The sequence below is a fragment of the Canis lupus genome, chromosome 26 (genome assembly GCF_003254725.2).
Source record: "Canis lupus dingo isolate Sandy chromosome 26, ASM325472v2, whole genome shotgun sequence".
In the NCBI taxonomy this organism is placed as follows: domain Eukaryota; kingdom Metazoa; phylum Chordata; class Mammalia; order Carnivora; family Canidae; genus Canis; species Canis lupus.
In genome coordinates this window covers 24,364,592-24,391,227 of record NC_064268.1, presented here as the reverse complement: position 1 = coordinate 24,391,227, position 26,636 = coordinate 24,364,592, and the positions used below count along the sequence as shown (strand labels likewise).

Genomic DNA, 26,636 nt, shown 5'->3' with positions numbered 1-26,636 from the left:
GTCCCATGATAACTTTTAGAGGTTCTGAACATGCTTTAATATTAATTTCTTTTAAAATTGAAAGAAAACCCCCAAACATATAATAATGAATCCAGCCAGGATTATATTCACTTAAAAAAAAATTAAAGCAGTTGTAAAATGCAATTTTTAATACATATGTTTGTTTAATAGGGAGAAAAGGCCCAGGAGGGCAAAAATGCCTAAGAGTCCATTAAAACTGTAATGCAGCTTTGGCTCGATGTGGAGAGGGATTCTGATTCCCAGTCCAGATTCAACAACAAAGAGCACTGTGATCAATTTGCCGTACCTGCCCCAGGCTTAAAGAGGGGAGGTGGCGTCCTTATCTAGCCATCTTTGGTTTGATGAGATGAGCACAGGGATGTTTCAGGTTCAGTTCCCACGTCCACAACGTCTACCTTTCTGAGCCTGTTTCTCAACTTGCAAAAGGGAGTTCACGGGGCCTCTATGAGGTAAGAAATGAAATCCTGAAAGCTAACCGTGCCCAGTACTGTTCCAAAGGGCTTTAGGTGTATTAACCCTCTTATTCTCCCAGCCCCTACAGAGTACGTAATATTCCACATTCCTCCGTAATGTGTGTTCCAGGGATTTGAAACCCAGATCGGAATTTCAACCAAGCAAAGAAAAGGCACAAACAAGAATTATCCGAGCCTCAGTTTCCTCTTCAAGCCTCGCGGTCGGCCCAGGCACTCCGGTGTCCGTCCGCATCCCTCCCGCGCCCCCTACCGGCGCGAGTGGGCACCACCTGGCCGCATCCCGCCACAGCGGCCGCGCTCCCGTCCGCAGGAGGAGCGCGGACACTCTTTCGGGGCTAGAAAAATAAAGGCCTCGGGGCCAGAGAAGATCTTGAGCCGGAGAAGGTTCCGAACCTCTCCGGAAGAGAGCTGAAGGCCCCAGCGCCGGCCCTGGGCGGACACCGACCTCGAGGGGCGTGGGCCCCGGCGGGGCGGGGCGGGGCGGGGCGGGGCCAGCCGTGGACCCAGACGTGGCGCAGCGGCCAGGCGGCTCGCCTCCTGCTCCCCGATCGTCTGCGCCTCGGTCCCGATGCGCCTCCCGCTGCCTCCGCCGCCCCTGCTGCTGCTCCTCGCGGCACTCGCGGCCGCCGTCACCACCTTTCGGCCCGACTGGAACCGTCTGCACGGCCTGGCCCGCGCTCGGGTAGAGGTGAGTGCGCTGGTCCCTGGCTCAGGGACCCCTGCCCCAACCCTGTGGCCTCTTAGCTTTGGCATCACCGCTCACTTTGGCCCCGGGACCCTCCCGACTCCCACGTCCTTCTCGGGGCCGGGACCATCCCTCCCGCTCCCCAACCTCAGTACGCCCCAGCACCCACCGTGGAAGCCCGAGACACCACCGCTCTTGCGGCCTGGAAGCCTGAACTCCTCCCTAGTTTCCCATCCGGCTGGACAGCGGGCCCCCCAGACACGCTGGCCCTGTCCTTTAACTCTACTCCTGGCCTAAGACTCTTCCAAACCTGCCCCCTGGAGCCTAACTTTACATCCTCCCATCACTTCACTTTTTCCTGGAATTCCTCCCCCACCCCAGTTCCGGTTGGTCTCTCCCTTGCGGTCGGAGGGAAGACTTTCTGGGCGCTTGCCCCACCATGCAAAAGCCAACTGCATTACTAACACTCGCAGCAGGTCCCCATCCTCCTCTGTGGGAAAGTTACCCGTCAGAGTTCTCGTTTGGTTGTGTGACTTGAATCATCACAGATCCTCTATGGGCCTTAGTTTTGTCTGCCTGAAGGACGGGGAGGAGGCGAGGAGGACGAGAATAGGTGGCCCTGGAGTCTGGACTTCTGCTGGGAGGTGCCCTTCCCCTCTGGGAATGCCGGGTTGGGCCCACACACCCTCCCATGTTGGGGAAGCCACCAGATGGAGGCCCAGCTCTGCATGGGGCTAGGTAGGGACCAGATGGCAGGTATCTAACAGGGTCTCCACGGGCAATTATGAGCTGTTCTCTTCTGGCCTGCCTCCACCTTGAGGTTCTAGGGGCCAAAGTTCAGGCCCAGATCCCTACTGCCTGAGAGAAGTAGAATAATCATTTTTTTTGGGGGGGGGCATTGGGAGTAAGTCAACAGTCAGTAAGGTAGGCAGGCAAGAGCCCCAAGGCTGGTAAGTGCCTTTTAGGTCTTGCTCCTCTTTTCCCTGATCTCTGTAGGCCTCAGTTTTCCTATCTGTACAGAGTTCCCCCTTCTGCTCATAAGGGACCTCCATCTCCACACCTTGGGGACTGCTGTTCCAGGGGTAATTCACAGCCCCACCAAACTCTGGGAGGAGGGTGAAGTGGTCTTGAGAGTGTGGTTGGGCAGGTATGAAGGACTCCTGACCTACCCAATTTGTCCCCCTCCAGACCTGTGGGGGATGACAGCTGAATCGCCTAAAGGAGGTAAGTTTTGTATTGTTGTTTTTTTGGTTTTTTTAAAAGAGGGAGGTTGAGGGTAGGGGTGGGCAGAAGGAGAGGGGGAGAGAGTCTCAAGCAGGCTCCACACCCCGCTTAAAGCCTGACTCCAGGCTTGATCTCACAACCCTGAGATCATGACTTGATCCGACATCAAGAGTTGCTTAACAGACTGAGTGACCCAAGCACCTCTGAAGGAGGTAAGTTTGAAGGGGTCTCCAGCTCTGTCCCCACTGAGCCTCTTGGAGGATGAGTAACAGAGTCCTACAGACTCTGTCAAGAGTGTGCGGCCTCAGCAGGCTTCAGTTTCTCGTTGGTATCTGGAGGGAGTTGGGGTCTGATGCTCTGGTTCTTCCCCAGGTGAAGGCCTTTGTCACCCAGGACATCCCTTTATAGTATCCTTTTTCTGTTCTAGGGGAGGAAGAAGGGGTGGGGGATCTGGGAAAATCTCCTTCCACTTAACTTCACAGATAGAGATGACACATGGTTTTCATCTGACAAGTGGAACTGATTGATAGTGACCGTCCAGAGAATTCGTAGGTGGTAGGCATGAGAGATTGACTAGTGATGACTGCCACAGACACAGGAACTCCAACTTCCTCGAGTGTAAATGGGGATCCCTGCCCTACCTGGGCAAAAGGGGCGGTGCTGCTCACCTGCTGTACATAGGTGGGAGACCCCGCCTGCCTCAGGCCACCACTATCCACCTTAACAACAACTCCAGTCACAACCTGGTAATGAAACACCTCCCAGGGGCTGACCCAGAGCTCGTCCTCCTGGGCCACCACTACGAAGAACTGGAGGTGAGGCCTCGGAAGCCAGGCCGGGGTGGGGGCGGGGGGCGGGAGGGGGGCGAGGCGAGGCGGGGCGCGCTGACCCCACCCCTCCTGCTTCAGCGAATCCCACTCAGCGAAATGACCCGGGAGGAGATCAATGAGCTGGTGCAGGAGCTCGGCTTCTACCGCAAGGCGGCGCCCGACGAAGCTGTTCCCCCCGAGTACCTGCGGGCGCCCGCCAGGCCCGCAGAAGGCGCTCCGGACCGCGCTGATCTTTAAGGTCCGGGGACGCGGGCCCGCCTCCTCCTCCCCTGAGCCCTGGGGACAGAATGAAGCGCTCAGCGTCCCGGGAGCGTCTCCCTCGCTGAGGGCCGATGCCTCGTCCCAGAGCCGGCAGAGATGGAGGTGGGGGTTCTTCCTAACCCCCCTTTCTCCCATACCCAGCTCGATTAAATAAATCCTCTTCCGCCTTAACTGAGACTCGACTCCGTCCTTGCTGCGGGAGGGTGGGGAACAGGAGCCCCCCCCCCCCCATATGCCCGAGAGACCAGCATCCCCAAGTGCTTAGCCGCTGGAGTGGGTATTTTTGCACACCTTGCCAAGCTGCCCCCCCCCATTCGACACCCCCCAGAGAGGTAGAGAGGAGTCAGGATCGTTGAAAACCAATAATTTATCAAAACGCAGCGTGTGTATGCAGGGGAGGGTGTCGCGACAGACAGGGCAGCAGTGGGCAGGCGCACAGGGAGGGGATGGTGCCTGGATGGTGGGTGCAGCTTGCCGCAGGCGGGCCGTGCGCGCAGGGAGGCTACACATTCTTCCCGCGCAGGCGCAGCTCGTGGCGCCGCAGGTGGTTGTAGAGCGACTGCACATAGGTGAAGACGCACTTGGGGTCGGGCTTCTTGCCCATGATCATCATGTCCTCCACCTCCACCAGGGGCACGCAGTCCACCAGCATCCTGCAGGAAGGGGGTACCGGGGTGGTTGTCAGCACCGAGCCCGCCTCCTGCCGCCTGCAGCTACCCTCTCCCCGGAAGTCTTTTCACTGCTGGCAGCCTGCTGATCTTCCATAAACTCCAGATTCTTGATTGACTGACGGGGTAAAAGCCTTCCGGAAAGACAAGAAACCCCAGGCTCCACTCACCCAAGCCTAGAAACGTCACTATGGGGAGCCAGTCCAGGCAAGTGGAGGTCAAGATGGGAGAGGAGAGCCATGCCCCCCATTCCACTCTGGACAAGGTCCAGACTCCAGACCCCACCCATGTTCTCTTTGGAGGACTACCTCCTGCACACCCTCATTGCAGACTCCTGCTGGCAGGAGCCTCTGGGTTGGGCCATTGGATCCAGAGGGGCCTTACCAATGGGAAATCTTGCTCTGCAGCCAGGACCTGCCCCCAGTGAACCTCTGTGCCCTGGATTATCTCCCAGATGCCTGGCCTGGTACCTCCTGCAGAGAGGCCCAGGGGACAATCCTGCTACGTGAGATGGAGTACAGAGTGTGTGTGTGGGTATGTGTGTGGGGGGTAGTTCTTTAACCCTTACCACCTGCTTTGGGTAGAGCAGGGGAGGCAGATGAGGGTCTCAACCAATACAGACAGGCCCATCTACAACATGCTTAAGGATGGGGCTGCCCTTCTGTCCTCCAGAGTGCCAGATGTACTTTACAGAGAGGGAAACTGAGTCACAGAGCAGGAATCATGTTTCAAGCCCCATAGCCTAGCAGGTGCAGGGTTGGGCCTCCTGTGACTCAAGCACCCTAGCCCCGGGTGTTGATACCCACCTAGAGCCCCATCTTCCCTACTGCAGGGGCCATCTCCCCACTCTGGGGTGAATGGGCTGTGGCCTATTAAGCAATTGATAGTCCCAGAGCTCTAAAGCTGAAGTTTGCTCCTTGGCTCCATTTCCCCCTTCCTGTCCCAAAGCAAGACCTCTTCTGCCTTGCTTCCTCCCATCAGTCCATGTTAACTGAATTCCTTTGGCAGGGAAGGTGCAAGGGCATGAATTGCTCCTATTGCCAACACACTAAGGGACCCACGACTACCTCCTCCCATCTTGTGCCTTCAAGGTCAAACCTGGGACAATGGTAGGGTTGGGGCCTACTCCCAGCTCACCTGGACTCCTTCATGGAAGAAGCTTGGGAGGCAGGAGATCTCTGTTTCAGCCCAGGCTAAACCCGTGATCAGCTGTATGTACTAGATAAAGCTCTCCCCTGTTCTGTGACTTAGTTTCTCCATCTTTAAAACAACAAATTCTCTGCCTCGTTTGAGACCTTGGGAGCACTTAGGATGAATGAAGGAGTTTCTGACTCTGTTGCTGATGTGCTATGTGTCCCTGAGGTCATCTCTGGATTCATTTCCCCAGCTATACTATGATGAAAAAGGCAGCCTCTCTCTGCAGCTTCTTCAAGTTGTGGCTATCTCCCCAGGGATCCTGGGCTCCCCAACGTGGAACTCCCTCCCATCTCTGGTGTCTTCCCTGGAGACCTTATAAAGCCATTGTTTACACTGGGGCTCACAGCTCAGGGCTCCAGCTGCCCCAGTGACAGGCCAAACACAGGGCAATTCGAGCAATAGCACGGCTGAGTCACACTTTCCAACTGGATCAGGGCCCCTCTCCCTCCAGGCCAGCCTGCTGGGCAGCAGCTCCTAAGTCCATATATGACCTGGAGACAGAACCAAGCCCATCCTCCCCTCACCTGTATGGCTTCTCTGGATATATGTGTACACATGTGGGCTGCCCACCATGTGGCTCCAAGCCCCAAGGGGCATCCGAGTGCACCACTAGCTCTGTCCCTGATTCACATTACTTTGGGCAATTCCCTTATACCCTCTGAGCTCTTGTCTTTCCTTCTCTCTACACAATGGTTGGGAAAAGTGATGCGATAAGGAACAGAGCCACTATGTGGGGAGCCTGGAATTCTAGTTTCTGGCCCTGTCTCTGACCTAAAACCTCCAGGACACTGAACCACCTTTCTCCTTCTCTGAGCAGCATTGTCTGGAATGGACAGTTAGCTCAGGACCTGAATTCTCTACTGTGGCCCTGAGGTGAGGTGACTAGAGAGAAAATGCCAGAGCTGGTTTAAAGATCCAGAAACATCTTCCTGTTAAACTGGCCCTGCTCTTGAGCTCTCCAATGAGTGTGATACCACCAATTCCCCAGTGCCCAAACCGGAGGCCTAGCAGACTTCCTTGAGCCTCCTTCTTTCTCCCCAACTGGATACATCAGGAAGCCTGTCCTACTTCTTATTAAGCTGCTCCAGCTATCTAGCCCATTCCTTCCCTCCTCATCCCTCATCCAATCCTTGTTCTAGAATGCTAACCGGACAACACATATTCCTTCTCTGTTTGGAAATCTTTTAGGACTCTTGTCCTCAGGAGAAAGTTCAAACTCCTGTGGCCCCTTTCTTCCCTTCATACCCAGACTAAACTTCTTTCCCTTGCTGGCTGTGCCATGCTCTCCATCTCTCTCGCCTGTAGCCATGTGCATAGGCTCATCCATCCACCTGGGACTCCTTTTCCTTCCTTTAGCCTGAACTTGTTCAAATCCCAGCTAGGTTTGCATTTTTTTCAGATAGCTGTCCTGGACCTGCAGGCCGTGTCAGATGCCTCCTCTGGGGTTCCTTCCTGGGCTTGCTCCATCTCAGGCCTGCTCATGTAGGGTCATCACATGAGCAGGACCCTTTAGAAGAATGGTCTTGCTTGCTAGGCCCTGAACTACCAGAGGTGGGGCCACATCTGGCTCCTTCTGGTTCTTCTCAGGGTCCCATTGCGCCCCCCACCCCCTCCCAGGTCTCTCTCTGTGCCCCTCTGGTCAGATTCCAGCATACAGCGCAGGTGGGCGAGGCGGCGTTTCTCACCGTGGGGCTCCTGAGCAGGGGTTAGGACTTTTTGGTTTTTACCAGCCCCTTCTGGACCAGACAGCGGTAGAATTCCTGGATGTACGTGTACACGCACTTCCAGTCAGGCTCTCGAAGCCGCACCATGTCCTCTGTGTCCAGGAGCTGCGGGCAGTCCGCATGGGTCCTGGGGAGGGTAGGGGGCCGGGAAGGGGCAGGGAAGCAGGGCCCAGGAGGGGAAGAGGGGGAAGAGGCAGAGAAGAGAAAGGGGAGGAGAACAGAGAGACACACACATACACACACACACAAAGACAAGAGTTCAGTTACATTCTCAGTGCTGCAATCTGCCGGCCCTCCCCGCATGCCCCTTCCCCATCGTGGACGTGCCGCTCACTACCCGTCACTAATGGTGTGCGATGCAGACAGGGGTGGGGGGCCAGACCAGTCACAGGTGCAGAGAACTCTTGGGGCAAGCGGGAACGGGGTGGGGGCAATGGCGTTGGCACTGAGGTTGGAGAGGAGGGCTGTGCCCCAGGGAGGGGGGGTGAGGGAGGCGTGAGAGGAGGTGGGGGAGGGGGAGGAGGAAGAAATCTGGGGGGACCAGAAAGAGAAAAGGAGAAAAGGAAAGACAGATGGAGGGTGCTGAGGGTGAGGTGAGCAGACAGGGTAACGATTCCAAAGTGGAGGGCTTGCTGATGTCCTATATAAGCCTCTGGCAACACCTATATAGGCTGGGCGGGCACGGTGCCCGGGCCAGGAGCCTCCTTTTGGAATCTCCAGCCGGGATCCCGTGGGAGCAGGAAGCTCTGATGATAGGGAGGAGAGCAGAACAGAGAAAGGCAGAGAGAAAGAGAGAGAGAGAGAGAGGAGGGAGGAGGGGGCAGAGGGAGGATGGAGGATATGGACAGGGCCACCTGGTGGGCCTTGGCCCGGGCTGGTAGGCGGGCGGGCGGCTCCTTCGTTCCGGCGGGCACCTGGCACGCTCAGCAGCGGGTGGGCAGGGTGGAGAGGACAGGGGCTTTCTCGGGAAGGGGGTATCAGCCGCTGTCTGACAATGCAGCTGGCCAGTTCCAGGGGCCTTGGGGCAGCTGAGCCTGGCCCAGACGCACAGCCCCAGATGCCCAGCTGACACCAGCTGGGCTGGGGCCCACACTTACTCAGCAGATGAGAAGGCCACCTCGAAGTTCTGACGCCGGTTCTGTGGGCTGAGCTGCCCATAGTCGAAGGCCTCAGGGAAGAAGTTATGCACCAGGGCACAGAAGGCCATCCCATCACTCCAACTTGAGGAGAAGTTCTGGATGTCCACGTGCTATGTATAGGTGGTGGGAGGACTTGTCAGCTTCCCCATAACTGCTATGCCCCCAGCATTTGACATTCCAAGAGTTGGGCAACTGGGGTCAGAGAGGCCCTGTAGCTTGTCCAAAGCTGCACAGCAGTTGGGCAGTGGTAACATGAACGTCCTTCAATTCAGTTTGTCAGCTCCATATCTGCTACTTATGGGCACAGAGCAACCGGGAGGACCAGCTCCACCCAGCTAAGACCATGGTCATGCCTCCTTCACTGCTTCCCTTACTTATAGAAATTTACCCAGCCCCCACTCCTTCCTCCCAAAAGCAATGAGAGGGAACTTCAAGGGTGAGGTCTGGCTCTGAACTGGGCCCTCATTAGACCCTGCCACTTAATCATTTATTCTGGAATCTAGGGCATGTTGTGTGTCCTATTTGAGCCTTTCCTCATCCCCAAAGCGGGCTTCCATCCTCGCTGCCAGGCACAGGGGGTGAGGAGCTCCGCCAAGAGGGAGGTGCAGAGCTGCGGGCCGGGCTGGGAGGAGGAGAAAGAAGCCAGGCTGCCTGGCCTCTCAGCACTCACCTCATAGCCGCGTGTCTTGGCTCGGCACCAGTCCAGCAACATCTGCTTGATGCTGTTAGCGTTGGGGACTCCGAAGCTGGTGGAGCGCTGCACCGCTGCGCGCGGCCCCCCAGGGCTGCTGTAGGGGCGCGTCGGAGCCCGTCACACGACCGCAGGGGGCGCTGCCTCCGCCGGCGCCCCCCAGCCGGCCCCAGACCCCGCCTTCCCGGTCCTCCAGGCCTGGCCAGCACAGCTCCCACCGCGGCTTCCCGCTTCTGGCCCCGCCCCGCCCCCTGCCACTCACCCCGCCGCGCCTTCCTTCTCCAGCTTCTCAATCATGGCTTTGCGCGCCTGTGAGGCTGAGGTCTTGGGCAGGCTCTGCGCCTTCATCAGCTCTTTCTTCTTCTCCGCCTGGCGTTTCTCGAGTGCCGCCAGGCTGCCGGGCCGTGGGCTGGCCTCATCCTCGCGGTCAAAGATACTGAGGGGTCGGGAGGCGACTGTTTGGCTGCTCTTGAGCCTCGACCCCCCTCGCCAAGGGAGGGGTCTTGTGCCCCAGACTCCGCATACACCCTGCGGTATATCCATGACCCGCAATGCTCGCCAGCAGGGAAGGTGTCCATATCATACCCATTTTATAGAGCAGACTGAGGCTCAAAGGACAAGAAGGTGGGAGCCACTCTTTTCAACGCATTTGGCCCTTGGGGAGTTCTCTGAGAAGCCTCACTCTATGATTGAGTTACAGGTGAGTTCAGATTCTGGGTGCTATCAACTAATAACGCCCACCAGCACGATCATAATGATGGCAATAATAACAGCTCATGTCTATTGAGCCTTTCCTATGTGCCATTTTAAACCTCACAAGGGAAAGGAGGGACCCTTATCGTTTCCACTAAATATGAGGAAACAGGCCCCTCTGAGGAAATCAGGCCTCAGATTTCAGAGGGCATGGGAGGGCAATGCAAGAACTTGAACACAGGTCTTGGACTCCTCTGGTTCCCAGCCTCAATTCTGATCCAACAGCCCCAATACACTCTGTATGATAGATGTCCTCCCTCTATCATAAGAATAAGGTGCAAAAGTGTTCTGTGACATGGGACATGGTCTGCAGATACTGGGAAGTGGCAGTGCCACCAGGCAGCTCAGTGGCAGGCAGGCCTCTCTAAGGGCTCAATGCTATCGCTGCCACTCACGCTGTGAGATCCTGAGCAACTCTCTGGCCTCCCCAGTGGTGTGGCTGAGGATTAGATGAGATCGCAAGAGGAGCAGGAGAGGTCTGACTCCTACTCTGATTCTCCCTGCCTGTATGCTTGTCACCTTCCCACACTGTGGTCTACCTTCTGTAAATGGGTGTGCAGTGGGGTCCCATGTGCCACTGACTCCTCTGTGGTCTGGGGATGGGTACCTGTGCTCACCTGCCCATTTTCTTGGATGACGACGAGGAAAAGGTCTTGGTTTGCACCATGGTGCTGCCGCCACCATCTACAAGAAAGGGGAAGTGGAGCAGGGTGAAGGCTTAGGCTGGACATCAGGAGATAGGGTGCGGGGGTTTAGGGCAAAAGGTGGTAGCCACAGGCAGAGAAGAGAAAGTGACTGCTGGACAGAGAGACACACAGATGAAGGTACGGAGAGAGAGCTTGAGGAAGAGTCTGAGGAGGTAGGCAGGCAGGCACAGCGCGACACCAGGCAGCCTTACTCTCCGAGCGCCTCACAAAACTTGACTCCACCGTGGTGGTGCGGGCCGTCCTCGTGCCATCATCTGGAAGGGCCAGGGGGTGAGAGGAAGAATGTGAGGCATGGGGCTGGTGGGGTGAATATATTCCCACCTGGAGCCCTTGAGCCCTGCTTGGTCACTTACTAGAGTGGACGAGCCGCTCAGTCTTGGTGACAGTGCTGACAGCTGAGCCGTCGGCTGCCCGCTGGCTGTGCTGCGTGGTGGTCTCTGTGGCTGTGTTGCCACGGCCCTCCCCTGGCCGGGCCCGTGCCTCTTGCAGCCGCCGTTCCCGTTCCTTGTCCCGCTGGTCTGGGCAGGGGGATGCCCCATGCATGCCCAGAAGGGCCACCCATCACCCACACAGCACATATGCATGGGCACACAGGGCACACAAGATGGGGTGGAGGGCAACTTGTTAGAAATATTGAAGACACAGGGGACAAGGGCCCTCTTTAGAAGTAGCTGAGGGGGAGCGGGTAGCTCTCACTTGGAAGAGGTGGTGGGGTATGGTGTGTGGCAATGGATTCAGGGAAATGGACAAGGGAATATGGAATAGCTGAACTCAAAGGGGGAAGCATTTGAATCCAAGAAGGGAGTTTCTATGGGAATGAGGAGCTTATTCAAGAGGGAATAGGCAGATCTAGGGAGGAAGTAGCAGAGTTCAGGGAAGGAGAAGCTGAGTGAGGCTAGTTGCTGCGTGGGCCTTTAAATGGGTCTTAGGTGGGAGAAGAGCAGCTAGAGGAGGAAATATCTAGATCCAAGGAGGGAGGAATTGGAGGTATGTGAGAAGTAATTTAATCCAGGGAAAGAGTAGCTGGGAGAGAAGCTGGCAATGAGGCCTAAGGAAGTAGGTGGGTGGGCACAGGGGCTAGGTGATCCTCGGTGGTGCCTGGAGGGAGCAGTCAGATTCAGAGAGTATCTGAAGCAGCAAATGAATCTAGAATCTGAGGGAAAGAATAGCTGGGTCCAAGAAGTAGCTGTGCTCACGGAAGGGGAAGCTGGTTGGGAGCAGGGGGCAGAGGCAGTGGTTATCATCAGTGGATCTCAAGGAGAGAAAAGCAGCTGGGAGAAGGAGTATTGGATTCAGGGAAGGAGTAGTTGGCAGTACGTAGGGAAGCAATGGGATCCAAGGAAGAGGAGGTAGGAGCGGGAGTAACTAGGTCTGGGAAGGAGATGAAAAGCTGGTTGGGGATGGTATAACTGGGGTGGCCAGGGGGAAAGAAGGGGCCAGGGAAGAGAGAAGCCAGATCCATCTGGGGCTAGAGAAGAAGCTGGGTAGGGCAGTTACTGAACTGGAGTGCCCATGAGTGGACCCCAGAGTAAGGGGAACAGATGGGAAATGGGGCAGCTGGATCTGGAGTGGGGCAAGTGGCTCTCTACCTCTCTTCTTTTGTCGGAGCTCACGTAGTGCAGCCCGGATTAGCTTCCGTTCCTCAAAGTCTGTAGTCTGATCCAGCTGCAGATAGAACCCCTGTCATTACCCACCTGGTCCCTGGCCCCTGGCCACCCCTAGTCCACCAGATCTGGCCATACCATCTTGTCCAGGATGCTTTCATCCTCAATGGCCATCAGCTCCTCAGTGCTTAGGGGGCTCCGCCTCTCTGGTGCTTTGTCCACTTGGGTTTGCTGGGCGCCATTAGCCACTTCCACTGCCGCAGAGGGGGGCCCTGCTGGCTCTGGCTCCATCTGCAGGATAGGGAGAGGGCATGGGCTTTAAGGAGGGGTATAGATGAAACCAAGCATGCCCCCAGCAGACAGGGAACTGGGCCCTGAGTCTGCGGGCACAGCCTGGAAATAACCACTAACCGGTTAGACTGCCCGTGCAAGGATGGTCATATTGTTGTCAGATTCAGGGAAGAGGTACTGACAGCCTTGCTGTAGGGCTTCCCATCTACCTGGAATTGTGCTAATACAATTAGTGGTGCCAATACTGGTCATTTGAATTTGGTAGTAAGCACTGAATAATTGCTTGGGATTTTGCTGTCCCCATGGAACATAAAGGAAAACTGAGGCTCAGGGTAGTGTGTAACTTGCCCACAGTCATTCTATAAGTGTGATGTAGCTTGCGGTCTGAGGTGAAGGTAGCTTAACTCTTGAACCTGAGTTCTTTCTGCTGCTTCATTCCCAGCCCCCTCCCAGGCAGGCTGTGCTCCATCCTGGCAGTTTCCAAGGCCTGGGTCCTCCTGGGCCAATGTCCAGGCAGCACATGCCACACACACACACACACACACACACACACCAAAGGGGCTGGACCAGGGCCCTTGGGCTCCTGACCAGGTGTCTGACTGGGATTGCCCAGAGCCAAGTCCTCTCCGAAGCCTGCCCCTATTCCCTGCTCCCTCTAAGGGGCCTTCAGCCCCAACCCAGCACCCTTCCCCGCCAGGCCATCTTCCAACAACTTGCGGACGAGCCCCCAGCCCAATTATCACAGCCCCTCCCCTCTTGGCAGGGCCTCTCTATCTGCTGTGAGGGTAAGGAGAGCTGAAGTGGCAGCTGCTTTAGGGCGACTCAGCCCAGCTGAGGCAGAGTAGCGGTGGGGGTGGGGGGCTGGGCCCTGGCCAGGGGCTGCTAGGACAGCCACCACGCATGCCTCAGGGCCAGGAGCCTGGCACCCTTTCGCCTGAGTGTTGGAGCACCAGCATCCCAGTCCCTCTGCTGATAGGTAAACTGAGACCCAGAGAAGGTAGTGGCACACCTAAGGCCCCTCAGCAGAGGCAGAATCTGCTCAAAACCACCCGCTCTCCCCAGCCCGTAGGGACTTACGAGACTGCTGCTGTGGGCAGGGCCGGCAGAGGAGCGGCGGCGGGTGCTGAAGGCAGGCGGGTGGGCCACGGGGGTCCCAGCATCCTCAGCCGCCTGGAAGAGGGCCTCGGGGTCGGCAGCAGCCAGGAGCAGCTCACTGGGCTCCAGCTCAGATTCAAGGTCAGGCGCAAGTGGGACCCCCAGCCGCAGACTCAGCACCTCCACCTGCCTGCCCAGCGCATCCAGCCGCCGGCTCAGTGCTGCTGTCTCCACCCGCAGCTCTTCAGCTGCCCGGGCCACTGGCTCCATGGCTGAGGCAGCTGCCTCAGCTGCCTGGGTCACTGCCGCCCGGCCTGCCTCGGCCACTGCCCGCAGCTCCTCCAATGCCAAGCCCAGTCGCTCCTCAAGGGCTGCAGCCAGTTCAGACCCAGGCCCCGGTACCCCCGGCATGGTGATGGCAGGGGCTCTATGATGGGGTGACGATGGGGACAGTGGTAGGGACAGTCGCCTCTGGCTGGCAGTGTCAGAGTCTTTGCAGCTGGCCTGAGGGCGCAGGCAAGGGCAGTGGGCCTGCCCCGCCCCTGTTGGCCTCCCGGCCTCCCAGCCTGCCACCCGCCAGCTGGGGCTGTGGCCCAAATAGAAACCTATTCTGGGCTCCCCGTGGAGGGGGCTGTGGGGGAGGGGTGGCCTGCCCAAGCAGGCAGACCGCCAGGCCTGGCCCTGGCCCTGCGGAGATCACAGACTGGCAGCACAGCAAAGCTGCACGGGTTCTGAAGGACTGCCTAGGCCACAGCCCCAGGCCCCACAGATGAGGAAACCGAGGCACGGAGTGTGGAATGGGCCTCCCTGGGCCACCATTTACATTAGCTGTGAGGATCCAGTCTGCCAGACTCCAGAGCCTGCACGCCTTTGCCTTTAGGCCATGTGGTTTTAGAAAGACTTGAACAAATGGGAGAAATGGAGGCACAGAGAGACGGGACTTTGAGCAATCTGCTATAACAAGTGTCTCGTCCCTGACATAAACATCCTCTGGCCTGCCTGTGGCCCTTGGATCCAACCACAGATTTTGAGCACATTTCAGGCACTTTTCTGCTTCCCCTTGATTTTAGATGGGGAAACTGAGGTGAGTCGGTGGTATAAGATGCAGGGCTCACTGTCACACCTCCCACCCACACCCCATGGCCACCTCTGCCACCATCCCCTCACCCCCTTGGCAGAGAGCACTTAGGTCCTGCTCTGTGGGGGAAAGGGTGCTTTCTTGCCCCCACCCTCTGCCTGCCACCCCAGAGAAGGCCCAAAGCTGGCTCTAGCCATCTCACCTCAACCAAAGTCCCATTCAGTCCCCAGTGCAGCCCAGAGGACGTTACCTGGGCAGTCGGACAGCCCACTGGGGATCCCTTCCCCAGCTGAGCTCCCAGCCAGCTGATCCTAGGCTTGGGAATGAATAATGGAAGGGTGCAGCGTATTCAGTTCCCGTGGCACCTGCTAGGCTGTTGCCTCACCTGACTAGGCACCCCCTGCCTGTCCCCCCATCGATGCTTCTGCCCAACCTCCCCAGAGATGTTGACGCAGATGGTAATCACTAATCTCAATCTCCTAAGAGGCCAGGCTGATCTTGGATGAACAGATCAGCAGCTTTGCTTCTTGGGGCTGAGTTCCACTGTGGAGTAGGAGCAGGAGCACTGGGGTTGCCACAGGAAGAGGAAGCAAGCCCTCACCATCCTCTCTGAGCTTCCATCTTCCCATCTATTCATTAAGAACGAACCAACCAATTCTGTAGTAAGGACCAGAGATCAGCATGTGGGAAGCCTGAAGCCAGTACAGAGTAAGCTTCCAACATACCTAGTGGCTGATCCACTAGGGTCTGCCCTTAGCTCTGCCACCAACTGGCACCACCACCTTCTCTCTCTAGGCCTCAGTTTCCCTGTGTGTGCAATGGAGGAGGAGCAGAGCAGAGAAGCCCTGCTAGCCCTACATCCTGAAGCAGTCTACAGAAGATTAATGGACGGTGAGGCTGGCGGGGGAGTAAGGGGGCTCACCTTAATGCTGCAGCCTCTCCGGCTACCAGGGGAAGCATGGCTGAAGCTGGTGACATGAGTGACGCTACCCAGCTGGGCCAGGGTCGCAGGGCTGCTGATATGGGTGATGGTGCTCTTGCCCCCACTGCTGGTGCTCAGGAGGGTGGGAGGCGCCCGTAGCCCCAGCGTCAGTTCTGGAGGGGGAGAAGGGCTACTGTCAGATCTGCTGCGGTGAGGGCAATGCCAGCCATGGTTAATGGTGCCCCCTGCTCCCAGCACACCCTCTTCAGAGGCACCCTGAATCCACAGCACTTGTCCTATGTACAGAGCTGGGTGGCTGGCTGCAGGCACTCATCCCCAGCAGTGGGGAGACAGCAGGGAGGCCTACCTGCCCTCTGGTTGCCTGTGGGCAGCAGCACTCGGCTTGTGGATGCCTGGCCACGGCCATCCTTGATCTCGATGGTGAATGTGGTCTTCATACTGGCCCCTGGCTCAGCAGTGCCGGCAGGCACGGGAAGCGGGGCACTGGGCTCCTCTGAGCGGGCCCCAGGCCCCCCTGCTCTGTTTTCAAGGGACCTGGCAGCCAAGCCCCGCCCCCTGGGGCCCTCCTCCCGGGGGCAGCTCTGAAGCTGGGCCAGGGGCCTGGCTGTTCCCCGTGGCTCCTTGCTGAATCGGGAGGAGGTGTCACTGGGGGCCCGTGAGGAGGAGCCATTGGAAGAGGCAGGGGTAGTGTTGATGTGGGAGGGGCCCAGGAGTCTTGTGGGGGTTGAGGCACCCAGGGCCAACCGGGGTGGGCCATCCTGGAGCCCAGCAGCCATAGGAGAATCAGATGTGAACTTGCGCACACGATCCCGCACAGAGCCAGCCCGCTGGAATGGGGAAGGTCCGCTGGCAGGGTTGGGGGGCTCTAGAAAGGATAGGAGGGTTATCAGTGACTTGGTGGGACAGGTGCTGCCCTGAGTCTGCAGTAGTGAGAATAGGAGGTACCTTGGTTCTGGGCTGGCTGGCGGGGGCTGAGCACAGACAGCGAGCGTTGGCAGGGACGGGATCCGGCCAGGTCTGGCAGTTTGGAGAAATGGTGGTGGCCAAGTGGGGGAAGATAAAGGAGAGTGGATATGGGGGTTCCACCTCTCACAGTTCTCTCGTCCACACCTCCTCTCGTCCACACCTCCCAGGCCCTTCCTGTACTCCAGCCTCCCCATCCTGTCTTATACCTCCTTAGCTCTTGGCCTCCCCACTCAACTGTATCTCTCTTATAGACTCCTCCTCCTCCTCCTGCACTGACCTTGGGATGACTTGGACACTCCTGGGGGCTGTGGCTAGGCTTGGGCTGGAGGAAGGGTGCCCAGATCTTCCCTGTTGATGGGGATGGGGGACACCCGCCCTGGCCAGCACTGCCCATGGCCTCAGCTTGAGATGGGTGCGCTCCCTTATTGGGGAAAAGAATGTGCCTGAGGCCCGTTGCCTTTCAAGGCTGCAGGGAGGCCTCTGCCCATGGGTGGGGGGGGGGCGGGGCAGGAGGGGTGGGGATACTTCAGGGCAGTGGGAGGAGTGTCGGGGACTGCCTAGCCTTGAAGAAGCTGAAGCTATCTAGGCACTAGAGCCCATTTTCCAGACAGGGAAGGAGAGGCCTGTAGCTACCCCTCCTGGGACCCTCACCTGCTCTCTTTGTGTTGGAGGGATCTTTGGTGGGGCCTTGGACAGCTGGGGGCTCTGTGGGGCCAGGCAGGAGCTGCAGGGGAGACGTAGCATTGGCAGGGCCTGACTCCCAAACCAAGGAGTTCACCTGCCTGGCATCCCTGTCCCTTATCCAGACTCACCTTGCTGACCACCTGCCTCTCAGTGCTGGGGGTGGCTGGCGGTTCCTGGGGCTCAGGGCTGGTGGCCCTGGGTGGGCTGGAGGGTGGCTCGGGGCTGCCCACAGTCTCAGCAGCAGGACACTGGGCCTCAGCAGGCTCTAGTGGAGGCTCAGGAGAAGCAGTGGTGGGTGAACTGACAGGTGAGGCAGGTAAGCTGGGTGTGCCCCCAGGTGGGGCCCGCAGCAGGAGTGTCACTGTGGTCACATCCCGGCTGGTGCCCTGAGGGGTTGGGGTTGGCTCTGGGACCTCTGTGTGCTGCTCCTGTTTCTCTTGCTCTGGCACCTGTGGGTGACCCACAGGATGCAGCAACGGCTCCTGAGGCTGGCAGGTGCCCAGGGCAGGGCATGCAAAGCAGAGGGGCTAGGCATAGCTTCCTGTGGGCACACCTGTTTATGCATGAACACTGGCACACCATGGGCGGTCTCTGATTCTCACTTCCCAACCTCCTGGCAATGTCTAGTCAAGGGTGGTTCAGAGAGGACCAGATCCTATGTCAGGGGTTGGGATGACAGGAGACCTGCTGGCGATTCCTGGTCTTAATATATCCCTGGAGCAGAGGCCCCTGACTCCTGATCCTAGCCAGGTTAATCAGAGGGTGTGTATGTGGGGGTAGTCCTTCAGGGACTGGGACCCAGCGGCCTCTCCTGGCCACTTAGGGAATCTACGTGGCTTGATCTCTCATCCACAGCCCCTGGAGAATAGTCAACTCTGTGAACAGTGCTCCACGAGTCAGCTGGGGTGCAATACCTAAGTCCTGATAAGCCAAAGTATGGCTGTGGGCTGTCTGGACAGGGAGGGACAGCTTCAGGATGGGTGTAAGCTGGGGAGGTACCAGGGTCAGTTTTGCATTTCAGGGAGATTGCACTGGCTACTGAATGGAGGCTGGATGGCCATGGCAGGTAAGAGGTAGGCACAGAAGTAGGGAGACCAGCAGGGTGGTAATGGGAGACATACTCAGGAGTAGGATAGACAGAGTAGCTTTGAGGGGAAGGCCTGGGTAGATGCAAAGTCTGGATTGGGGGACATCTGGCCAGAAGTCCCCCAAACACCCCCCACCTCCAGTCAAGTACCAGTCTAGCAAAGACACAAAGGTGCTCTTTGCTGCTGGCATCTGTGGACACAGGACACTGGGCTACCCTCCCATCCTGCTCACATCCCTTACCTCACACTGTTCCAGCCTGTGTGCTGCCCGCCCCTTGCTCTCCTCTCTTGAGCCACCGTTGGGACGCCCGCTGCACAACCTCCCAGCCAACGTGGCAGCTGGAAGGGAAGGAAAAAATGTCAGCTGAGTGGCTGGGAGGTGCTGTGGGTAGCATGCAGCAAGGCACAGGGTGGGCCAGGCAGGGCACATACCCTCAATCTCCTGGGCCCTTATGCGGCGGATTGCAGCTCGGATCAGCTTGCGTTCTTCATACTCACCGGCACCTCGCAGCTGTGGATGAGAAGCAGGCCACAGGGCTGGATTGTGGAGTCCAGGGCTTTACCTGCCCTGCCCCAGCCTCTGCCCCAGCCCCTGCCGTGGCCTGGGCCTCACCAGTGCAGTCAACTCTTCCACATCATTCATGGACTCCAGCCGCCCTGCCAGCCGCGCCAGAGCAGCTCGCTGCTCTGCCTCCTGCTGCTGAGAGCTGCAGGGACATCATGATTATAACTCCCACTGCCATAGCCAAATCTTGGAGGATGTGGGCTGAGGGTAGGGGCCAGGACAAGGTACCCAGAACTTTGGCAGAGGGGCAGGTAGCTGTGCACACCCTCTGGCTACACGCTGGCCCACGCATGCCCATGTTACATGAGTGCAGGCTCAGCTGTGCTATCTACATGGGTGTGTCTGGGCCTCCATGCCTGGCGAGTGGTCCAGGCCCGTAAACATCCCTGTGCATTCCAGATCCTGCCGGTACTGCCATTTGCACGCCCAGATGGGCAGCAGACACACCTGTGCCTGCACAACACAAGCTGAGCCTTGATACATACTCCTCCCACCTATATGACCAGTCCCCTGGCCACTCACTGCAGCCAGTTCTCCTTGTTGTCCTGCCGCTCGGCACGGAAGCGCTTGGATGCCAGGGCCTCCTCCTCACGCTGTAGCTCCTGCCGCTGCAACTCCCGGATGGCTGAGCGGATGCGCCGCCTCTCTGCCAGATCCGCTGTGACCTCCAACTGTGGGGCAGGCGGGGGTGAGGGGCAAGTCATTTTGGCTGCCGGGGCGGAGGGCGGGCACCAGCTGCCCACAGCTTGGCCTGGGCCACAATGAGTGGTCTGTCTCTACTCTCTCTGCCACATGCCTGTCACAAGCCTGCCCTACCACCCACCCAAGGGTCTCAGGGAGACTGGGCTCAAGGAACCAGAGCTTCTGGACAGCCCACTGTGCACTATGGTTTACAGGATGGGCAACCAGCAACTGCCCACCTGTGCCAGTTGCCAAGCCAGGCACTGCTTCCTGAGATTTGACTCCTGTCTGAGTCCTTCATCAAACCCCCAAGAGCCTGGGAGTCAGGAGGAAGGAGGCCACCCTATGGGCTCCTAACAGTGTCCCCAGGTAGGAAAGGGTGATTAGGGCAGCTGGAATCCACCCTGTGAGCGAGGAAGCCATGTTCTGGTCCCAAAGCACTATAGCCTTGATGTGGGTGGCAGCCTCATCCACATTGGACTGATGGGAAAACTGAGGCAGGGGCACCTGCCCAGGAGTCCTAGTTTCTTGCCTGGCTAGGGGCTGTTTTCCTCTGTACTGACCCAGTCCTAACCACTATCAAAGGGGCCAGGGCCGAGAATAGGAGGGTCAGTTCCCCAGATAGATAACACAACTGTACTAGGGTCTACCCAGGGCTCCAGAGAGGGCATCAATGGGGAACAGGTGCTCCCACCGGTTTCTTAGTTCCTCAATCCCTGGGAAGTTGGGGGTAGCTGGTCTAACCAGGTTCAGGAAAGGACACCTTCTCTGGGTAGAGTCAGCTAATTTTTTTTTTTTTTTACGATTTTATTTATTTATTCATGAGAGACACACAGAGAGGCAGAGACATAGGCAGAGGGAGATGCAGGCTCCCTATGGTGAGCCCAATGCGGGACTCGATCCCAGGACCCTGGGATCACGGCCTGAACCAAAGGCAGATGCTCAACCACTGAGCCACCCATGCATCCCAAGATTCAGCTAATTCTATTGCCTTCCCTGCACCTCTCCTCCCTATGGTCTCTGTGGCTCAAGAGAGACAGGCCTGGCTTGGGGAAATAATTCAGGGATAGGGTCCAGGAAACTTCTACCTCCTTCCTTTAAGCCTCCTCCCCAATCATTCCTTCCTACTCCCAGATGGGGGACCACATGGTGGTGGGGATAGGTTTCAGCAGGGTGTATGGGCTGGCCCCACTCTGCCTTTAGGTCACTTGTCCTAGTCTGAAAAGAGTAGAGAGAGCTCTGGGGGACAGATCCCTCCATGGTTCCTTCAGGCTCCACATTTCTGAGGAGCTATGGGAGCGTCCCTTGAGGCTCAGGTCAAACTCTCAGCTTGCTCCAGCCTCAGTCCACTCCTGGCTGGGTAGTCAGGAGCATGTCCTTAACCTCTCTGTGTCCTGGTTTTCTCATCTGCCAAATGGAACAATGGCTCCTACCTCAGGGCAGTGGGTGAGGGTGGGGGCAGTGACTTGGGGTCCCCTGGCATAGCTATGCATGCAGTAAATGTCACCCCCTCCTTGTTTCCAGCCACTCAGGAGGGGGTAAAAAAGCAAGGGCAAGTGAGTACAAGATATGAGGCATCAGTGACATTTATCAAGAACCTATATGACAAATCTTGCACTGAGCCCCCAGTTCGTCCTCATCTCACAGAAACCCTAGGTACTTTATTACTCCTATTTGACAGATGAGGAAACTGTTGGTGCGAGGGGCAGAAGTCTTTTGTTCACAGCCAAATGCACTGAGCCAGGATTTGAACCCAGGTCTCTCTGACTCCAGGGTCTCCCTTGAGTTGAAGATAGCTCTGGTGCTGGGGTCTGTCTGCCATGGTGGGTACCTCAAGGACCTGGGTACCACTGTGTAAGGAGCCCTCTCGCCTGGACTAGAGAGAACTGTAATGGCCAAAGGGGGCCTATTAGAGCAGCAGGAGGGAGAATGAGGCTCCCCTTCTCACCCCCCAGTCCTGGCCTCAGGCCTAGAGCCCTCTGTGGTACACTTGGAGATGGGAGGTCTGAGGGGTCAACTGGCTCAGTCCCCCTGGACAGGAGGGTAAAGAGGCTGAGGGATGCAATGACTAGCCAGCTGCCTCCTGGGTATCCCTTCTCAATGCCCTCCGTTGCAGAGATGGGGTTTTCGTCCCTGAAAATAGCCTGATGTGGAAACTTGGCTACCACTGTCCCCCTCTGGAAAATAGGATCCTCTGTCCGATCCCCCCACCAAATGAGTGGGGTGGGGCTGGGGGAAGGACAACCTCATTCCACTGGCCAACCCCCAGCATGACCCTTCCCTTAGAGCCTGGATACTGCCTGCCCACAGTATCCCTGCTGTGTGGCCTATGTTCCCGCCCTCTCAGGCCCCCCTGTTGTGTGTGGAGGTGGCTGTGGGAGGGAGGGAAGGAAGCATAAAGCGCCATTGTCTACCAGAAGGAAGGGGAAGGGGATAGGGCGGTTTCCGAAACTGCCCAGTGAAATTCTCCCGGGAGGAAAGAGGGCACTTCCTCCTCCCGGGGGGCCGGTCTCGGGGCCTTTCTGCCCTCGCTGTTGGGGAGTGGGGGGCGGGGCGTGACAGGCCCCGGCCTCTCTCTGGGCCTCAGTCTCCCGCTCAGCACAGCGCAGAAGACCTGCCAGACCTCCGCATCCGCAGTCGGGGCTCCTGCAGCCACCCCCGAGGACCGGCCGCCGAGCGAGGCCTCGCCAGGGGGCGCTGACCGCCCGCGGGTTCCGGATCCGCCGCCCGCCCGCCCGCCTCCCCGGGCCGCCCCGAGCGAGGCGCCCGGTGGGGAGCCCGGCTGCGAGCCGGACGGGAAGCCCCCCACCCCACCTCGGCCACCGCCTGCTTTAAGGTCTCTGGTCGCGGGGAGGAAATCGAGGTTCCTAGCACCTAAGCAGTTCCCGGGGTCACGCGGCCAGGGCGCGCCGGGCCCGAACTCGAACCCAGGACCGAGGCGGAAGGCGGCGCGCGCCCCCACGAGCCCCGGCCCCGCGCAGGCACCACGCCCGGCCCCCAGGAATGTGCGGGAGCGGCGGCGGAAGCGGCTGCCCGGTCCCCGAGTCGGCCCGGGGCTGGGGCGCCCGCCAGCTTTCCCTTATAAGGCCCGGCCCCGCGGGGAGGAGCCCGGCCGGGGACGCCCCGTCGCTGCCACGAGGCCGGCGGGGGCCAGACCGGCCCTGGGGCGGGGACCCTCGCGGGGCCCGGGCGACGCCATGGCGGACGCCGGCCGTGGGCAGACGGCGGGCGGCTTCGCGGTCGCGACACGAGGGGCCGCGTCTGCTTAGTCCTCTCCCAGGGGCGGGGCCGGCCGGGGCGGGGCGGGGCGGGGCGGACGGCTGCTCCCGCTGTGGCTTCTCCGAAATTCCACGTGGGGGTGGGGGTGGGGGTGGGGGTGGCGACGTGGGAACCCAGGGCCTCACAGCGGACCCCTGCAGATGGGGGTGCGCGGACACTTGGTTTTCTTTCTGGAAAACTCTGCCTCTACTATCCCCGGCTGACTTCCCGCAAAGAGGTTGAGCTGACGTGGTGGGAACTTGTGGGAAACCAGTCGGGCACGCAGCCGGCGGCGGCGGTGGCTGACACCCTAGTCTAGGCTCAGGGCCGGCCTAAGGGTCTGGTCCGAGGCCACACGGGCTGACCCCTTGGGTAGGTCGTGGCAGCGCTGGCCAACTGCCCAGTGACCCCTGCCTCCAGAAGAATGGTATGGGGGTGGGTTGATCACTCGCCTTCTCCTAGGGAAGGTAAATCTTTAACCCCCCCCCCCCCCCCCCCCACACACACACACACACACACGCGCACTGCCCACCCTCACAAAGGTCAAGGGCGGGGTGGGGGGCGGGGCTCTGGCCCCTCCTGCAGTTCCGAAGCTCCCTGCCCTTGATAGTGGGCACAGGCCTGCCCCGTTGTGTTTGCCCTACAGCCCTTCTGTGCATGGGGATGGGTGGGCTACGGTTAGGGCGCTCAAGAAGCTGGGAAGAGAATGAGACTATCCTTATTCCATCCTAAGATCTGGGTCCATGCCTCATCCTATCCCCATGCCAAATCTAAGACCTAGATAAATGTTTGCACAGATTTCCCCCTTCCATTTTACAGGTAAAGAAACTGAGGCTCAGAGAGGTAAAATGACACACTAGAAGTCACAGAGCTTATAAGGGCCCCTAAGGTCTTTCTCTTTATGGGCTCTTCTGGCTTTGGGTAAGTACCCAAGACTCGGTCCCCCATGACCCTCATTGAGGTTTTTTTTTTTTTGGATCCTGGCACACCCTCTTTGGGTGCCCTTGGGGAGGTGATTTCACCTCTCTGAGCCATAATGCCCTCCTGGCTTTTGGAGCTGCTGCTGTGGTCACAGCCTCTGTGAGATGGTCTAGCACCAAACCTGACCTCTGCTGTGCCCTGGCATTTTTAAAAAAGATTTATTTATTTATTTATTATTTATTTGAGAGAGAGTGTGTGGGGGCAGGGGGAGGGACAGAGGGAGAGAGAGAGAATCCTCACGCAGGCTTCCAGTGAGTGGGAAGCCAGACATGGGGCTCAATCCCAGGACCCTGAAATCACAACCTGGGCTGAAACCAAGAGTCTGAGCCACGCAGGCACCCCCCTTTTCCCCCAGCATTTTTTATCACTGCTTTACTATATCATTGGGCCAGCTTCCAGGGGCAGTTACTGCCCAGGCTATTGCTTGGGTGAGCAAATCTAGCCTCCCCACACCTGTAGTTGCACATGGGTGAGTCCTCAGGAGTTACTGTTTAAACAGGTGGTGGCAGTGGGGGGCTGGGAGGGACCAGGCCTTAGCACCTGGCATGGATAGGCACATGCTACTGGGTCCTCTGCATCAGCCATGCATAACAGGCTTAGTCCTGTTCCCATGGGCCCTCCCCCTGCCCCTTCCTCCCACCCCTCCTCTTGTCAGCTGAGAGGTAGCCTGGACAGGCCCTGCCTCTGACCTGGCTTGCCTGTCATCACAGTGGGGATGATTGGGCCACTTACCAGCTTTCGCAGGGCTCCCTCATCCAGTCCGGCTAAGGCCTCATCCGCCATCTTGCTGGCCCCTAGCTCTGTCCGTCCCCTCCTGGTGAGATCCCCAGTGCCCGTGGCACCTGACACCAGCTCAGGGAATTCTGCAGGGGACAGACATGAATCAGGCCTGCTGGGGCCTCTGGAAACCACAGACACTTGGGCTCTGTGCCTCAGTTTCCCTCTGTAACCCATGATCATCTGTTGGGTGTCTCATCCTTGCTACCTGATTAAATCCTGGCTGGGAATTGCCCTCTGCCCTAGGCTGGTGTATTGAAAATTTAACAAACCAAGGGTGGAAGTCCCTAGTTCCAGCCCAGCCAACCTGATGCCAGCTGTGTGGTCAAAACTGGGCCTATCTTAAGCATCAAACCGGGAGAGCAGAGACCTGGATTAAGAAGGCCCACCAGGCTGTTCTCACCACCAGGGGGTGCCCGCCAGACTCCAGTTTCCTGCCCCACCCACCTATCCTCAGGACTTGCCCAGCCCCCTCCCTGACCAAAAGCTCGGTCTCTGGCTGCCCTGGCTGCCGGCTTCACCTATATCCAAATCCTAGCTGTCGTTACCCCTCATTTCTCCAGGTGATCTAATCCATCGGAGGTAACATCCTGTCTTCCACTTCTTGAGGGCAGTTCTCAATATACACTACTCTCCTCCTTCCTGCCCTCGCCCTGATGCCAATTGTCCAAACCTCATGAAGCCAGGTGTCCAGGTACCCAGCTCCTCCTAACAATTTACACACTTAGAATTGAACTCTCTAGATAGAATGGCCTTCAGAACCTGATCTGTCCAACCTCTGGATAGGCAATGCGAGGACTGAAGAGGGCCAGGGATTTGTCACAGGGGGAAGGAGGATCCCAAAGACCTAGAGGGCAGGGCTGGATTTAATCAAAATCGTGGCCATCTCTGGCTCCTGAAGCCCCCCTCCAAAGTGCCCCTAGGGGCTCAAGATATTCCCTCTTGCCCCATCACTGCCCATCAAAATGGTCTCCTAAATCCTGGCCCAACCTCTCAGCTCCTTCCTTCTTTCTGTAGTCCTCAGGTCTTTATGGAATTTGACGGCCTGACACACAGTTGGTGCTTAGTTAATGTATGTTGACTGAAATGCTCCCCCCCACCACCCCACATTGATTCATCCCTCAGTCATGCCTTCCCCCTCCCCAGAACAGTCACTTGTCGAGTCACCCCATCCGGTGAAGGTGTCTGATGGGGGGGGGGGGTCCTAATCCACACAGAGTTCTTCAGACCCTGCCTATTCAAGTGGCTGCTTGCTTTTCCCATCCCCTTAGGCTTGGATGGGTGTAACTACCCATCTTCCCTCTGGTGGGGTCCTTGCCTCTTATCTGTCTACTTTGGGAGTAGTGCCCCCCAAGAGTGTCACTCCGTAATCACCAGACTTAGGTTCTGTGGACACTCTGAGCTCCTCCATGTCTACTGAGGGGCAGGAGTCCCTAATGCCTAAGCCTGGACGCCCAGGGGACTATAGGAAGTATTTCTCCTTAGAGACTCCTGCCGCTGCCCCACTTCAGTTCCAGGGCTCCTTGTCACACATACAGTCTGGGGTCCCCGGGGATTGAGAGAGGCCTCAGAGGAACGTGGGACCTTCTCCAAGGTGTGTGCCCCCCACCCTGACCCCCGACCCCTAGGGGGTCGTGGAGCCTCCAGAAGGTCCATGGTATCCTTTCCCGCGGTCTAGAACCTTGTCCCATGGCTTAGAGCCCCCGTGGCTGGGAGTCCCAGAACCCCTGTCCAGATATCCGGGTTCCACCCCCAGGACCCGTCGGGGGTCGCGGTGCCTCCCAGAGGCCTGCACACCCACCTCTCCGTCCGGCCCACCCGCTGGGCGCGGGCTCAGCCTAGGTCGCTCGGGATCCGACAGACAGACTGGGAGCCGTCAGGCGGAAGGCGCCGCGACCGGGAGCCCAGTCCCCCTCAGCAACCGTCCCCGAGCCTCTGCAAGCGCCGCCCGTCCAGCCGCGCCGGCGGCCCCGCCAGCCCCGCCCCGCGCCGCCACACCAGCCAATTCTAGGGACGGTCCCGCCCACCCTCGTGCTCCATTGGGGAGATTCAATTTGGCGGCCACGCCCCGAGGCAGGCCCCGCCCCGCGCGGGCCGGGAGGTTGGGGGCTGTCGTCTTGGGGCTGCTGCCGCCCCGACCTTGGCTGGTTGGGCGGGCGTCGGCAGGAGGACGCAGCTTTGCACCAAAGTTGGGGACGGCACCCAAAGCCGGGGTGAGTGGCCCGGGACCGTCCTACCCGCGGAGTCTTCAG

The 26,636-nt window shown here is 58.4% G+C and overlaps 2 protein-coding genes across 14 annotated transcripts; one reads left to right on the top strand and one right to left on the bottom strand.

Moving 5' to 3' along the window:
• Nucleotides 1-972: 972 nt before the first annotated feature.
• Nucleotides 973-3,665, top strand: SELENOM (selenoprotein M). The gene is made up of 5 exons (XM_025474586.3): nucleotides 973-1,182; nucleotides 2,368-2,403; nucleotides 2,776-2,810; nucleotides 3,140-3,218; nucleotides 3,312-3,665. Exons 1-5 carry the CDS (start codon nucleotides 1,063-1,065, stop codon nucleotides 3,468-3,470), a joined length of 429 nt encoding a protein of 142 aa, XP_025330371.1. The 5' UTR covers nucleotides 973-1,062; the 3' UTR covers nucleotides 3,471-3,665.
• A 178-nt stretch (nucleotides 3,666-3,843) lies between these two features.
• On the bottom strand, nucleotides 3,844-26,345 carry SMTN (smoothelin). Of its 13 annotated transcripts, none has more exons than XM_025474578.3 (21): nucleotides 26,186-26,345; nucleotides 24,340-24,470; nucleotides 19,210-19,358; nucleotides 18,736-18,829; nucleotides 18,555-18,633; nucleotides 18,364-18,461; nucleotides 17,163-17,483; nucleotides 17,002-17,074; nucleotides 16,330-16,401; nucleotides 15,731-16,249; nucleotides 15,364-15,536; nucleotides 13,346-13,438; nucleotides 12,116-12,268; nucleotides 11,963-12,038; nucleotides 10,727-10,891; nucleotides 10,565-10,627; nucleotides 10,284-10,350; nucleotides 9,176-9,349; nucleotides 8,893-9,010; nucleotides 8,181-8,332; nucleotides 3,844-4,147 (listed from the first exon to the last, which is right to left on the bottom strand). In XM_025474578.3, the coding sequence occupies exons 2-21, from the start codon at nucleotides 24,388-24,390 to the stop codon at nucleotides 3,997-3,999; spliced, it is 2,841 nt and encodes a 946-aa protein (XP_025330363.1). In that variant the 5' UTR covers nucleotides 24,391-24,470; nucleotides 26,186-26,345; the 3' UTR covers nucleotides 3,844-3,996. The 13 variants fall into 13 exon arrangements, with proteins under 13 accessions (XP_025330363.1, XP_035562195.1, XP_035562200.1 ...); XM_035706302.2 differs by having other exon boundaries at nucleotides 8,893-9,007; XM_035706307.2 differs by having other exon boundaries at nucleotides 17,163-17,309.
• Between the last annotated feature and the right edge of the window lie 291 nt (nucleotides 26,346-26,636).